Source organism: Heteronotia binoei, chromosome 4, assembly GCF_032191835.1.
Source record: "Heteronotia binoei isolate CCM8104 ecotype False Entrance Well chromosome 4, APGP_CSIRO_Hbin_v1, whole genome shotgun sequence".
Lineage (NCBI taxonomy): Eukaryota > Metazoa > Chordata > Lepidosauria > Squamata > Gekkonidae > Heteronotia > Heteronotia binoei.
The window spans coordinates 1,593,461-1,609,817 of record NC_083226.1 but is presented as its reverse complement, the minus strand read 5'-3'; the positions used below and the strand labels follow the sequence as shown (position 1 = coordinate 1,609,817).

The 16,357-nt window shown below is 46.5% G+C and overlaps 1 protein-coding gene across 25 annotated transcripts in view; it reads left to right on the top strand.

The window, feature by feature from the left end:
- Positions 1-16,357, top strand: part of CAMK2G (calcium/calmodulin dependent protein kinase II gamma) — a 279,494-nt gene that overhangs the window by 153,023 nt on the left and 110,114 nt on the right. For all 25 annotated transcript variants that reach the window (XM_060236691.1, XM_060236684.1, XM_060236677.1 and 22 more), the window contains exon 4: positions 13,959-14,013. In XM_060236691.1, the coding sequence (XP_060092674.1) occupies positions 13,959-14,013 (55 nt within the window). The remainder of the gene's footprint in view (positions 1-13,958; positions 14,014-16,357) is intronic.

The window sequence follows — 16,357 nt, the reverse complement described above, 5'->3', positions numbered from 1 at the left end:
CCAGCAGTCGGAGGGGGTCTTTTACCAGTTTCCGGCGGAACCGGACCTGTTGTCGGCCCAGGGCGGACACGTACTCCATCACAACGTGCCACACCTGAAGCTGACAGCGTGGTTCATCGATCACTAGACTTTTCCACCAGAGTTCAACATGTGCTCCAGAGTAGCAGGAAACCTTCCACCCGTGCCTCTTACGAGAGGAAGTGGAAGAAGTTCAGTGACTTCGTGGCTGGCTCTCCTGTGCCAACCAACTCGGTTGGGCTCCCAAAAATTTTTGAGTTTCTTTTGTCCTTGATCGATGAGGGGTTAGTTTTCTCCTCCGTCAAGGTTTATTTGGCAGCTATTTCTGCCTTCCATGTCTCGGTTGAGGGTCACTCTGTTTTTGCGCACCCACATTCCAAGAGGTTTTTAAAGGGGCTCTTCCGGCTTCATCCCCCCTCGAGATCCCCTCCACAGTTGTGGGACCTGACTTTAGTTTTGGACAAGCTAACTCGCCGTCCCTTTGAACCCATGGCTACATGCTCCCTGCAGCTTTTGTCATGGAAGACTGCGTTTTTAGTGGCCATCACTTCAGCACGCCGTGCGGGGGAGCTCACAGCGATGCGGTGTGACTACCCATACCTTGCCTTTAGGGAGGCCGGAGTTTCTTTGGCCCCGGACATTACCTTTCTCCCGAAAGTGGTTTCCCAGTTTCACCTTAACTTAGAGGTTTGGTTACCCACGTTTTACCCTAGCCCTTCCTCGGACGAGGAACGGAGGCTACATGCACTGGACGTTAAGCGTGCCCTCCTGTTTTATTTAAACCGTTCAAGGGGTTTTCGTAAAGATAACCAGCTTTTTGTCTCCTACTCTGCCCCTAAGTTAGGGTCCAAGATTTCGTCTCAGAGACTTTCCAAGTGGCTTACTGAGACGATCAAACTTTGTTATCTGTTGGCTAAAAAGCCTTTACCTGGACCTGTGCGTGGACACTCCACTAGGGCGATGGCTACGTCGGTGGCATTCCTGAAAGGTGTGTCCCTCTCCGATGTCTGCAAGGCGGCTACCTGGTCTTCTCCGCATGCCTTCATGAAGCATTACGCGCTGGACGTGCATGCTCAGCAGAGGACTCGGTTGGGAGCTGCGGTGCTACAGGCTGTGTCTTCAGGCTGACCGTCTTCCCGCCTCCAGGTATGCTTTGCTTGCTAATCTCCCATGAGTGTGAAGCACAGAGACCACGAAGAAGATAGACAGGTTGCTTACCTGTAACTGTAGATCTTCGAGTGGTCATCTGTGCATTCACACTACCCGCCCTCCTTCCCCACTGCTGACGGTCTCTCTCTCTCCAGAAGGGGGCTTTCAGCGGTCAGGGAGGAACTGGCGGGATTGCCGCGCGGGCGCCGGTGGGCATGCGCAGTGGGTCGCTTGCGCATGCCTGCTGGCGCCTGGCGCGAAAAAATCCCGGGCTTTTGCATATACCGATTCGGGGATCGGCGCAGGCGCACTATCCCATGAGTGTGAATGCACAGATGACCACTCGAAGATCTACAGTTACAGGTAAGCAACCTGTCTTTGTCTCATTTTACCTTGGTTCACCAGTTTTGTTTTGCATTTCTAATTTTGCATTGCAGAGGGAGGGAGAAATGAGCAGCACTGGGCATTCAAGTTCTGACCCCAGAGACTTGAAACTAGAGACATGAACCAAACTAGTGGGGCTTGAGCATTCTGATATGTGACCTGGCACTTCCTTCTTCAGCAGTGTGCTCTTATAGAATCATAGAGTTGGAAGGGACCTCCAGGGTCATCTAGTCCAACCCCCTGCACAATGCAGGAAACTCACAAACACCTCCCCCTAAATTCACAGGATCCTCATTGCTATCCGATGGCCATCTAGCCTCTGTTTAAAAACCTCTAAGGAAGGAAAGACCACCACCTCCCAAGGAGGAAGCCTGTTCCACTGAGGAACCACTCTGACTGACAGGAAGTTCTTCTTGTTGTTGAGTTGGAAACTCTTTTGATTTAATTTCAACCTGTTGGTTCTGGTCCTATCTTCTGGGGCTACAGAAAACAATTCCACACCATCCTCTATATGACAGCCCTTCACATGCTTGAAGATGGCGATCCTCTCAGCTGCCTTCTCTCCAGGCTAAACATGCCCAGCTCCTTCAACCTTTCCTCGTAGGACTTGGTCTCCGGCCCCATCACCATCTTCATCACCCTCCTCTGGACCCGTTCCAGCTTGTCTATCCACTTGCTCCTCCATGCAGCTGCCATTCAGGCTAGTGAGAAGGCACATGTGTTCACCAAAACATCAACTTGGAACACTTGGAGGGTGTCAGAATTCATGGAGCAGACTTGTAATTAGCAGTCCAGTTGTAATCTGGCAGCAGGAGGGGGAGGATACTACAGCCTCTGGCCCAGCTCCTGAGGTTTCAGCTGATGACATCCACAAGCACTCAAACACATCTTCTCAAGAAGGGCTGGAAAGTTTGTTGTGAAAGTTGGAAGTTTTTGGGAAGCTGAATTCTGTGCCCTTTGCTGCACTCGGCACTTAATACGTGCATCTGTTGAATCATAAGCCTACTGGTAAACAGTAATTAATTTGGCAGAGAAGTTTGAGATGTCATTGCTGTTAAGATGTTTTTGTTAACTGGGGAAAAGCTAAACTTCGGTAGTCCCTTTTCTCCATAGCTTGCAGCCTACCAAGGCAACCGTCACAGATGTGAAGGGAAGATGTTAGCTAATAAAGTTTGTAATTTAAGCAAAAAGGGCGGACACTTCTTTATGCTCAGAATTTTGGTGTTGATCTGAGTGGGTGCAGAGACGGTTTCTAATAGGCATGGGCACAGAATGTGAAAATGGTGGTTCGTTTTGGTTCATGCTTCATGTGGCTGCCCAAATTGGAGGTTCGTTTTGTGATACATATGGTTGCCTGAACCGGTTTGCATTTCATTTTTTGTTTGTTCAGGGGTTGTAAAACTAACTGGGAGTCTTCAATGGACTCTCCTCCACTCATCTTCCAAGTTTGGCAAAAATTGGATTTGGAACAAAGCAGGTGTCCCCAGGAAAGCTCAGCTTCAGCTCTCACAACCCTTGGGAGCAGCAGAGTCAGGGTGTCTGTTCCCATAAAGCAGAATAGGAGCTCCATGGCTGGGTTCCAGAGCTGCCAATCAAGCTAGGGTGTTTCTAGGGCTCCCAGAAGTCCATCACCAGCATTGATGAATCAACACCAGGCTGTCTGGGAAAACGAACTGCAAATTCTAATTGAAGCACCAAGAAAAAAAGGGGGTTCGTTTTCCACTTTGGACATGGCAGACTATATGATCTGGTTTGGAATGAACTACGCATGAATCAGCCTGATTCATGCACAAATTGCAATTCATGGTTCGGTTTGTGCCCATGTCTAGTTTCTAATCTTTTGTACTTGCAGGAAAGGATTGAATGTGGTTGCAGAAGTTCCAAAGACCCAGAAGGATGATTAACACATGGAATTCACTGCCACAAGAAGTGGTGGCAGCAACAAGTATAGACAGCTTCAAGAGGGGATTGGATAAGCATATGGAGCAGAGGTCCATCAGTGGCTATTAGCCACAGTATATTGTTAGAACTCTCTGTCTGGGGCAGTGATGCTCTGTATTCTTGGTGCTGGTGGGGGCACAGTGGGAGGGCTTCTAGTGTCCTGGCCCCACTGATGGACCTCCTGATGGCACCTGGGTTTTTTGGCACAGAGTGTGGGACTGGATGGGCCACTGGCCTGACCCAACAGGTCTTCTCTTATTTTCTTATGTCTGGGGCAGTGATGCTCTGTATTCTTGGAGCTGGGGGGGGGGGGGCACAGTGTGAGAACTTCTAGTATCCTGGCCCCACTGGTGGACCTCCTCATGGCACCTGGGTTTTTTCGCTGCTGTGTGACACAGAGTGTTGGACTGGAGGGGCCACTGGCCTAATCCAACATGGCTTCTCTTATGTTCTTATGAAAGAAGGAGGCAACATGAGAAGATGCGCAGAATCCATTACATTTTCAGCCACTGTTGTTTTGTCTATAACAGTGATTTTTTTTGTGTGCCTGTGAAACTGTGTGTCACTGAGAACAAATACAGCATAACTGTCAGCCGCAGTAGGCATCTACCCAATTAATAGCAAGCCAAATAATTATTTCTAGGTAAATGTGCCCGTTAGCAACAACCCGTTCCATGTGATTCTTGATTCTGTACCAGCTGGCCAGAGCAGTCCTGCCAGTTTTAATCTAGTATTGTACTGAAAACAGAGAACAAGAAGGTCACAAAATTATTCAATATTATTCAAAGCCTGTTTCTGATATAGAACAGCAGTTAAGAAACAACAAAAATAAGCATTAAAGCTCTGTGAAGGAGTTTAAAGGACTTCATGTGCATTCTGAGTAATCTTTACAGCATCCCTGCAAAGTAGGTATGTAGTTGCTAGGGCTGACTCTGAGATTGTGGCTCTTATATTAGGCCAGATTTGCACCCAGTCGCTTCCTGGTTTGTGGCCTCACTCCGTTTCCATTCCTGCCAAGAGAAATTAATGAACAGTTTAGAAGGGGGCATGGAATTCGTCATCTCTTATTAGCACCGCCTCCTTTTTTGTTAGCTTCTGTCAGTCAGTTCTTGTGCTCAGCCAATTCACTCAGAAAAGCAGCCTGTTCCCCAGAAGAAGCGCCCTTTCATAAAATGAAGCAATGTTTTTTTCTGTTGGAATACAAGCTATGTACATTCCAGCCATTATGGAGTTAACTGTTTGTTTACCTGATAGAGGAAGTGATGTATAGTAACCTAAACCCAATTGTAAGTGGAATCTTTCTTTACCCGCAAAAGATGTGAACACAACATTGGTCAAAAAGGATGTTAGATGTGAAATGCTGTGATCTTGTATGCAAGCTGAATCGCTCTTCTTCCTGGCGAAATGTTCTTTGGGAAGAAGAACTGCGAGACAAAGGGGTTGTAGCCATGTAGGACAGACATAGTTAGACTAGCTGGTATGCTAAATTGTTTTTCTGTTTTATCCCAAGTACTCTATCCTGATGTTTTCTAGTAATCTTTATTTCTTTTGATAAGCTTAAGCCTCGACTCCAATTATTGCCACTCCAAGCCTCTGAATTTAACATGTATTTCCCATCAAATTGGTAGCAGTGGAGCATGGTTTATATTGGAGTTTGGCATATTGAGAAGTGATTTTTTAAAGTCAGAACAGGCAGACAGTGAAAAGTATTTTAAAGTTACCAGAAGCTGTTTGAAAAGGCTGTATTTTTCGCTATCGGAAAGATCGAGAGGAACAAAGGACCTGCCGGGAGCCTAATCCCCTTGATTGAGAGTGAGAATCTGCATTTCAATTAGAAGCTGGAAGCACTGCATTCCTCAAGGGCCGCTTTCTCCTGCTGACCTGCTGAAGCCTGAATTCAAGGATGTCTGACACACAAGAGGAAAATCCTTCAACATCAGCTGTTGTAAGGAACGACGCCCAAGGAAATGCAATGACATGTGTTGTGAGTGCTGATCCGATTAATGTTAAAATTCCATGCTTAAATGCAAGCAATTTTAGATTCTGGTCGATAAAAATGCAACTGCTCCTTCGTGAAAAAAATTGCTATGAAGCAGTTTTCAATGAAAATAAGGATGAAATCCCAGATTTTGATATTAAAGATAATCGTGCAAAATTAATAATTCTGAATGCCATATCAGAACAGGAATCTATTCTAGTCCTGGATTGTGGCACAAGTGCAGAAATGTGGAAATTCTTAGAAAAGCAATCATTTAAGCCTTCTATGACTCAGAAAATATTTATCAGAGAAAAACTGTACAGTTTTAAGATGAATGATACAGATTCAATGGCTACCCATCTGAATCAGATAATGGAAGTGGTTTCAGAGCTTAAGAGAATTGGAGCCACAGTGGAAGATGAAGAAGTAATAGCTATTTAAATCTCTTCCTAAAAGCTATAAAAGTACTGCATCCTTGTTGAGGATGAGAGAGAAACAGGAACTTGACTACATTCTGGAATACTTGAAAGATGAAGCCAGAAGGAGGGAACTTTTTGAAACTGAGAATAAGATTTCTGTACTTAGACTGCATCCTGGGGAAAATGAAATGATATGTCATTTTTGTGGCTTGAGAGGACACTATCAATATTCTTGTAGAAAGGAATTAAAACAAAATCAAAATGCAAATGCTTCTACTGGAGCAGCAACACCCAATGGGCAAGTGGAGAATAGCAACCAATAAAAATGTGGTTTTAAATCTTCAAAGCCAGCAACCAAGGCTAAGAATGTGTCTGATAGGAATCCTACATATGCAATTACTGAATCAAATGCAAATCTTGAGACTCATTGGATGATAGATTCTGGAACTTATTTCCATGTCTGTAAAGATAAGAAATCTTTTGTGGAATTGGATGAGAACAACTGCCCTAAATTAGAGCAAGCCAATGGACAAATATTGAAAGTTGAAGGAAGTGGGACTGTAGTCTTAAATGTTATGGATGAAAGTCAAGAAATTAAAAAGGTTACACTAACAGAGTGTGCATATGCCCCTGAGACAGTCAGCAACCTAGTCTCAACAAAGAGAATTATCAGAAGAAATCATGAGATTGTACTCAGAAAGGAAAATGGAAATATTGTTGATCCTGAATCTGGAACTGAACTTATGCTTGATGTAGTTGATGGTCTTCATTATCTAAAACTTGATGATGATAATGTTGTTGATGATGATGATAATGTGCAAAATGATGCTGAAAATATTTCTGATGTAACAAATGCTGTTGGGCCAGTGTATAATACAATGCAATCTGTATGTAAGCATAAATCATGTCTTCTTAAATGGCACATAACTATGGGGCACCGCAGTGTGCAAAGTGTGCAGAAATTGTTGAAAGAATGTAATGTTGTTGTTATTGATTGTGATCAAATGCAATCTGGCTGTGATATATGTTTAAAGGCAAAAGGTACCACTCCAAGATACACGGGCAAAAATACTGTACACAATGAACAATTTCTAGAGATAGTATTCTCAGATATTGCAGGGCCAATCAAAGAATTGGCTGGTGCAAGCAAGTACTTTTTAACATTTATAGAAGCTAAGTCAAGATATGTCTATGTCTACTTAATTAAAAGCAAAGATCAAGTATTTGACAAATTTAAGTCCTATGTTGCTGCTGTGAGAAATAAATTTGGCAAAGTTCCAGAAGTATTGTTCACAGACAATAGAACGGAATACAGTAGCAGTGAGTTCCAAAGGTTTATGGAACAACAAGGCATTCAACATAAAACTACTACACCCTATTCACCACAGCAGAATGGTGCAGCTGAGAGACTGAACCGTACAATTCTGGAAATGGCCAGATCAATGCTAATGCAATCTGGACTGCCAGATTATATGTGGGATGAAGCCGTAAATACTGCAGTTTATTTGCATAACAGAATTCCATCCAAAGTGACTAATAAATCGCTGTTTGAGATTTGGTATGGCAAACGACCTGGTTTGAAACATTTAAGACTTTTTGATTGCAAAGCATACACGTTTGTACCTAAGGAGAAAAGGGGAAAACTAGGCCCCAGAGCAGAACTTGGTATACTTGTGGGCTATGCTAATGGTGGAAGAGGATACAGAATCCTAGACCCTAATACATGTACTGTCAAAGAATGCAATGTGGTATATATAGATGGCAACAGTGTTTTGCAAGCTCCTGTGCAAGCTGAATCCACAGTACAGAATCCTATAGAGGATCTTACCTTCAGTGAATTTTCTATTTGGCAACCTGCAGAGACCACCTGTGAGCAGGCAGGTCCACCTTCACAAGAAAGCAATGAATCAGAAGGGGAAGCAGGAAGTCCAAGAGAAGCAGAGACAACCACAGTTACTGTGAGAAAGTCAGCAAGGAGCAACAAAGGCGTACCACCGCCAAGACTTGGAATTTGTGCAACAGTACGACCTGTCAAAGAACCCTCAACTTGGAAAGAAATAAATCAGCTACCTGATCCAGAAAGAAAGTAATGGATGGATGCAATGAATGATGAAATGAAGTCTTTACACGACAAGCAAGCTTGGACACTTGCAAACTTACCTCCTGAAAAAACAGCTATTGGTTGTAAATGGATACTCAAAGTAAAATACAATCCTGATGGAAGTGTGGATCGATACAAAGCATGTTTAGCAGCAAAAGGATACAAGCAAGAACAAGGAATTGACTATAAAGAAACTTTTGCACCTAAGTCATGTTGCATTCAGAATACTTCTAACAATTGCTGCCTCCAAAGGCATGCAAGTTGAACACGTGGACATTAAAACAGCTTTCCTCAATGGAGACTTAACAGAGGAAATCTACATGGAACAACCTGAAGGATTTGAAGAAGTTGGAAAGGAAAAACTTGTGTGTAAACTTCAAAAGGGAATTTATGGATTAAAACAAGCTGCAAGAGGTTGGTCAGATAAACTGACAGAACTACTAAAGAAGCAAGGATTTCAACAAGGGAAATCAGAACCCTGTTTGTTTACAAGACTCAAAAATGGACAATACCAGTACATATTGACTTACGTTGACGATCTGATTTTATGTTGCTAAAACAAGGAGGACATCAAAGAAATTGCTGATGAGCTAAAGATGTGGAAGTCAAACAACTGGGAGACATAAAACATTACCTTGGAAATACAAATTGAAAGAGCTGAAGACGGAAGTTTTGTGCTGAACCAAAACCACAAAATTATGGACTTTATTGAATCCATGGGAATAAAGAAACATGGAAACATTAGTACACCACTTGATCCAGCATTGCTTGAAAACAATCGTGAATATAGAGAAGCAATTGGAACACTACTGTACTTAAGCAGAATCTCGAGACCAGATATTTCTACTGCTGTTGGAATCTTGAGTAGAAAGACAAGTTCACCGTATTACCATGATTGGAATGCCATAAAGAGACTGGCAAGATACCTATTTAAAACTGCTGATTACAAATTACTAATTTCAGCATGTGACAACCCAAGACTAGTAGTCTACATGGACGCCAACTATGGGAGAAATGAAGGAGATGGAAAATAAACAAGTGGAAATGTATTCTTCTATGGAGATAGTGTGATTGACTGGAAAACTAAGAAACAAAAGATTGTAGCTCAATCTACTGCTGACGCTGAATGTGTGTCTGCTCAAAGGGCATGCAATGAAACTGGAATGGATTATTTTTCTTCTTAAGGAATTTGGAATAGAGGAACCTAAACCAGTACTCACGTATGAAGATAGCCAAGCATGCATAAGCATATGCAAAGCTGTGAACATAAAACTAGACAACAAACATATTGTCATCAAGTGTTTACTTGTGCAAGAGATTATTAAAGGACTGATTGAATTACAATACTGTCCTACTGAAGAAATGATTGCTGACATCATGACGAAGCCGCTCAACAGACTCAAGTTTGAATGACTACGTAAAAGTATGAACTTGATTGAAATTGCTAATGACTGAAATGCTGCATAACTTGAGAAGGGGTTTGTTCGAATACAAGCTATGTACATTCCAGCCATTATAGAGTTAACTGTTTGTTTACCTGATAGAGGAAGTGATGTATAGTAACCTAAACCCAATTGTAAGCGGAATCTTCCTTTACCCACGAAAGACGTGAACACAACATTGGTCAGAAAGGATGTTAGATGTGAAATGCTTTGATCTTGTATGCAAGCTGAATTACTCTTCTTCCTGGCGAAATGCTCTTTGGGAAGAAGAACTGCGAGACAAAGGGATTGTAGCCATGTAGGACAGACATACGGTAGTTAGACTAGCTGGTATGCTAAATTGTTTTTCTGTTTTATCCCAAGTACCCTATCCTGATGTTTTCTAGTAAACTTTATTTCTTTTGATAAGCTTAAGCCTCGACTCCAATTATTGCCACTCCAAGCCTCTGAATTTAACATGTATTTCCCATCATTTTTACGTAAGCTTTGTGCCATACCGATGTATGGCTCGCTGACGGCTCTGTTCTGGTGGCAATCAGAAGTCTCCCCCCACACCTAGCATCTGCCTCTCTTTTAGAATGCCCGGTGGCATCTCACACTACTCCCCTCCCCCAGCTAACTTTCTGACATTGTCATGAAGCGTCGAAATGCAGAAAAGGGCAACTGGAATGATTCAAGGGTTGGAACACTTTCCCTATGAGGAAAGGTTAGAACGCTCGCGGCTCTTTAGCTTGGAGCAATGTCGACTGAGGGCTGACATGATAGACATAGTGGTTTACAAGATCATGCAATAGATAGAGAAGGTAGAGAAAGAAGTCCTTTTCTCCAGTAATGCTCTGTATTCTTGGTGCTTGGGGGGCACAGTGGGAGGGCTTCTAGCCACACTGATGGACCTCCTGATGACACCTTGTTTTCTGGCCACTGTGTGATATAGAATGTTGGACTGGAGGGGCCATTGGCCTGATCCAACATGGCTTCTCTTATGTTCTTAACCCAATGCCACGGTAGGTGGTGGCGGCTACAAGCATAGACAGCTTCAAGAGGGGATTGGATAAACATATGGAGCAGCGTATTGTTGGAACTCTCTGTCTGTGGCAGTGATGCTCTGTATTCTTGGTGCTTGGAGGGGCTCAGTGGGAGGGCATCTAGTATCCTGGCCCCACTGATGGACCTCCTGATGGCATCTGGGTTTTTTGGCCACTGTGTGACACAGAGTGTTGGACTGGATGGGCCATTGGCCTGATCCAACATGGCTTCTCTTATGTTCTTAAGCCAGTAGCTCCTTGGGTGTCGAGAGCAACTCTGTCCATGTGCCTCAGAAACACCCATCCCTGCCCCTCCTCCTCCCTCCCAGTTCTTCATTTCCTCTTCCTGTGTCTCCATTTCCCCTCTTGTCTGTGCCGGCGTTCACCTTGACTTACACTTTGCTTGGGGCCTTTGGGAATCCAGCATAGGGCAGGCTCTGCTGGTAGCTGCCACTTCCTTGCATTGTCGCCAGAGGAAGTCCACCTGGGCACGCTTAGGGTTTATCACAGCCGGGAAAGACTGCTGCTTCAGGAAGATGAGTCCCTCCCCCATCTGTGTCTCGGGGCTTTCAGGTCACTTCCTGTACCTGAGCTCCAGCCTCAACCTCAACAGAGAGGGATTTTTCCCTGGCTGGCCACCAGCTGCATCTCAGCTTTCACACTCTGAAGGAAATTGCTTCCTTTCTGAGTGCTGTCCAGCCACTGCTGGGAATCCTGTATTTTCCGATGCTTGGAGAAACGTTGCCTGCGGGGTGACATGATAGAGGTTTACAAGATAATGCATGGGATGGAGAAAGTAGAGAAAGAAGTCCTTTTCTCCCTTTCTCACAATACAAGAACTCGTGGGCATTCGATGAAATTGCTGAGCAGACAGGTTAAAATAGATAAAAGGAAGTACTTCTTCACCCAAAGGGTGATTAACATGTGGAATGTTAATCACTGCCACAGGAGGTGGTGGCGGCTACAAGCATAGCCATCTTCAAGAGGGGTTTGGATAAAAATATGGAGCAGAGGTCCATCAGTGGTTCTTAGCCACAGTGTGTGTGTGTGTGTGTGTGTGTGTGTGTGTGTGTGTATATATAATATAATTTTTTTTTTTTTGCCACTGTGTGACACAGAGTGTTGGACTGGATGGGCCACTGGCCTGATCCAACAGGGCTTCTCTTATGTCCTTATGTGACACAGAGTGTTGGACTGGATGGGCCATTGGCCTGATCCAACAGGGCTTCTCTTATGTCCTTATGTGACACAGAGTGTTGGACTGGATGGGCCATTGGCCTGACCCAACAGGGCTTCTCTTATGTTCTTATGTGACACAGAGTGTTGGACTGGATGGGCCATTGGCCTGATCCAACATGGCTTCTCTTATGTTCTTATGATGCTGTCTGCTGATAGGATGACTTCATCCATCTCCAGGAAGAACTGGAGAGCCAGTTTGGTGTAGTGGTTAAGCATGCAGACTCTTATCTGAGAGAACCAAGTTCGATTCTCCACTCCTCCACTTGCACCTGCTGGAATGGCCTTGGGTCAGCCATAGCTCTCCCAGATTTGTCCTTGAAATGGCAGCTTCTATCAGAGCGCTCTCAGCCCCACCTACTTCACAGGGTGTCTGTCGTGGGCTAGGAAGGGAAAGGAGATTGTAGGCCACTCTGAGACTATCCTTGAAAGGGCAGCTTCTGTCAGAGCTCTCTCAGCCCCACCTATCTCACCGGGTGTCCTCGTGGGCGAGGAAGGAAAAGAAGATTGTAGGCTTCTCTGAGACTCTGTCCTTGAAAGGGCAGCTTCTGTCAGAGCTCTCTCAGCACTACCCACCTCACCGGCTGTCTGTTGTGGCGGGGGGGGGGGGGAAGGTAAAGGAGATTGTAAGCCTCTCTGAGTCTCTGAGATTCAGAGTGAAGGGCAGGGTATAAATCCAATATCTTCTTCATCTTCATCTTCTTCCCTCCTAAGGGAAGGTGCCCCTGAAAGGCTGGTGACAGGCCCTGCAGTCTGGGGCGAGGCGGTTGTGCAGATGCTGAGTGGCTCAGCAGGGGCAAAGATCTTGTGGCTGAGGAGGGGAACCCAGACCACTTCAGACTGCCATGGTGGGGGTGGGGGCGCACAGGGTGACATCTTACATGACAGAATATTTCTCCAAACAAGGTGAGTTCTGAGACCAGCAGGAAGGCTTCTAACCTGGTTGTCTCCCTCATTTTCGATGTCCATCAATTTTATTTAGTCTGTTTTAAGGAGGGTTTGCAGTCCAAAGCAGGAGAGCTGGAGGGTGGGGAAGAGGACCAAAGCAGACCTGACCTGTTGGAGGGGAGCCATCGGACAGTGGCAGGGCAAGGGCACTCCGCAGGGGGCCTTGTTAGCACAGGGAAGTTCAGGGTAGGGTCGCCAAGTTCAATTCAAGAAATATCTGGGGGTGGGGCCAGGAGACTTTGGGGGCGGGGCCAGGAGCAAGGTTGTGACAAGCATAATTGAACTCCAAAGGGAATTCTGGCCATCGCATTTAAAGAGACTGCATACCTTTTAAATGACTTCCCTCCAATGGAAATATTGAAGGATATTTCTTTGAGGGGGGGGGGGGGGCTCATAGAATTGGACCCTCTGGTCCAATCCTTTTGAAACTCGGAGGGTATTTTGGGGAGAGGTACTGGATGCTATGTGGCAAATTTGATGCCTCTACCTCAAAAAACAACCCCCCCCCCCGAGCCCCAGATACCTGCAGATCAATTCTCCATTATACCCTATGGGACTCAGTCTCCATAGGGAATAATGGAAGAAGAAGATATTGGATTTATATCCTACCCTCCACTCAGAGTCTCTGAGCAGCTTACAATCTCCTTTATCTTCCTCCCCCACAACAGACACCCTGTGAGGTGGGTGGACCTGAGAGAGTTCTCTCAGCAGCTGCCCTTTCAAGGACAACTCCTGCAAGAGCTATGGCTGACTCAAGGCCATTCCAGCAGCTGCAAGTGGAGGAGTGGGGAATCAAACCCGGTTCTCCCAGAGAAGAGTCCGCACAACCCCTACACCAAAATGGAGTGCCCAGCAGACATTTTCCTCCCCCCCCCCCAGTTTCTGATGACCCTGAAGCAGGGGGAGGGCCTCCAAATTGGGGGATCCCCTTCCCCCACCTGGAGATTGGCAACCCTAGTTCAGGGGTGCCCTCTTCCCCTCATCCTCCTTCCTGTCACATACAACGAGTGCCATGTCACATGTCTGTCTGTCCTATTCGTGGTGTTCTGAGATGGTAAGATACATCCTCAGAAAGATGGTAAGATAGATCGTCAGCAGCCGCTGTGCGTGTGCTTTATGTTTTATCCGAGAAACAGTTCATCCTTTGGGCAGTTGTGCATGTTGGGCTGGTGTTCTTCTGAGGGAGGGAAGATGCTCTAAGCAACGGCTGGGAAGGGAAGCAAAGGGGTTCCTTCCTCGAGTGGGGCTGGCCCAGATGGGAAAGGATCATATGTGCCTGGTCTTCAGTTTCCGGATCTTGTCTGTTCTTGTTTGCAGTTCGGCTCCACGAGAGTATCTCTGAAGAAGGCTTCCACTACCTCGTCTTTGATCTGTAAGTGTCTTCCACTTGGCTTTGATCTTTCCATCAGGGACACCATCCTCTGTGATGAGGGGAGGCATCCATTGCCTCACTTTCCTCTTCCCCGCTCCGCTCCTTCAGTGCCTCACGCCAAGGTGGTGTCTGTCTATCAGGCCCAGCCGGGCTGTATTTCAGCACCTGCTGGTTCTTGGGATTTCTACCAGCTGTTGCCCATTGATGGAAGGCAGAGATTTTTGCTTTAAAGAGATGAGTTCCGCAAGGAATACTGCCTGGACCGTGGTCTCCCCGCTCCCCCAGATTGCACAATCTTAAATTTGCACACGCAGCCTTGGCTAAATCTGAATTGGCTTCTGTATTCCCCTCTGGAGACCACCATGTATCCTCCCATTCCAGTTTTTAATTAATTTAATTTAATTTTTCAATTTATATCCCACCTTATCCCGCAAGCGGGCTCTGGGCGGTTTACAACATTAAGAAACCTTACAAAACATCAAACAAACTACATCCAAACTAGATAATCTCAGAACTACAGAACTTACAAAAACCCCATGATCCACATCATTGGCAACAAGGCATCGGCCACAGACAGGCTGGTGATGTTCAGCATCACATAAGCATAAGGTGCTGGGGGGAGCGATTATTTCAGGGGACGCCCGCCGGATCAATTAAAAGCCTGGCAGAAGAGCTCCATCTTGCAGGCCCTGTGAAACTTAGATAAGTCCCACAGGGGCCGGATCTCCAGAGAGAGCTCATTCCACCAGGTGGGGGCCAGGACCAAGAAGGCCCTGGCCCTTGTTGAAGCCAGTCGGGCATCCTTCGGACCAGCAGTCATGAGAAGATGTTGTGCAGCTGACTTCAGAACCCGGGAGGGGCTCATATGGGGAGAGCCTGCATGCCCACTGCTTGTCTCCATTTGTCAGGTGGGTTCTAAGACAAAGGAAAGGGGCCTGGGCATGGACTTCAGGGCATGGGATCCCTCTTTGCGGCTGGTCCCAGACTGCCTTGGATGGAGCTGCTGGGTCAGTTTTGAGCTGCAGAAGAGCTGGTTGTGGGTGGGGAAGGAGTCTACTCAGTGCCCCGGCTGAGAGGCTGCACTTGCGCTGCTTATGCTGGGCTCTTCGCGTCAAATGCTGCCATTTTCCTCCTCTCACCAAAACACAGTAGAGATACTGAGGCTACAGAGCAGTAGCTGGACCCAGCAAACCGAAAGCTTTGGCAATCCAGATCTGCGCTTCTGTGTGTGAATACTGTGTGTGCCTCCTCTCCAGGGAGGGAGCTAGAAATAATTTCCATGATCACTCTGGGTGTTTGGGTCATAGCCACAGCCAAAAACAGTAGTTTCTGGGGCAGGGTCCATCAACAGGATGCTCATCAACCCAGCTCTCTTCCACAGCCCATTTCATTCGTTCACGTAGGAGAGCAGTCTGATAAACGGGATGCCTGGATGGGACCTGGCAGGGCTGTCTTGCTGTCCTTGACGGCACCCCCAGGCTGCTCTTAGAAGAGGGAGGGTCCCTCACCTTGCCTCCTGGGTGCAGCTGCTGCCAGCTGTGCTCCTGGGGGGGGCCTTGCACATCTGTCTGGCTGGGGAATGCATGTAAAGCCCCCCCCTCAAAAAACACCCACATGGCTTTCACCTCCTCCTTCATGTCATTTGGCCCGTTCAAGTGTGTCGTCAGTCACACTTGTCCTTGAAAGGGCAGCTTCTGGGGGAGCCCTCTCACCCCACCCACCTCACAGGCTGTCTTTTATGGAGGAGGAAGGGAAAGGAGACTGTGGACGCTCTGAGACTCTGTCCTTGAAAGGGCAGCTTCTGGGGGAGCCCTCTCACCCCACCCACCTCACAGGGTGTCTGTTATGGGGGAGGAAGGGAAAGGAGACTGTAGGCCAGTCTGAGACTCTGTCCTTGAAAGGGCAACTTCTGGGGGAGCCCTCTCAGCCCCACCCACCTCACAGGGTGTCTGTTGTGGGGGAGGAAGGAAAAGGAGACTGTAGGCCAGTCTGAGACTCTGTCCTTGAAAGGGCAACTTCTGGGGGAGCCCTCTCAGCCCCACCCACCTCACAGGGTGTCTGTTGTGGGGGAGGAAGGAAAAGGAGACTGTAGGCCAGTCTGAGACTCTGTCCTTGAAAGGGCAACTTCTGGGGGAGCCCTCTCAGCCCCACCCACCTCACAGGGTGTCTGTTGTGGGGGAGGAAGGGAAAGGAGACTGTAGGCCAGTCTGAGACTCTGTCCTTGAAAGGGCAGCTTCTGGGGGCGCCCTCTCACCCCACCCACCTCACAGGCTGTCTTTTATGGAGGAGGAAGGGAAAGGAGATTGTAGGCCGCTCTGAGATTCTGTCCTTGAAAGGGCAGCTT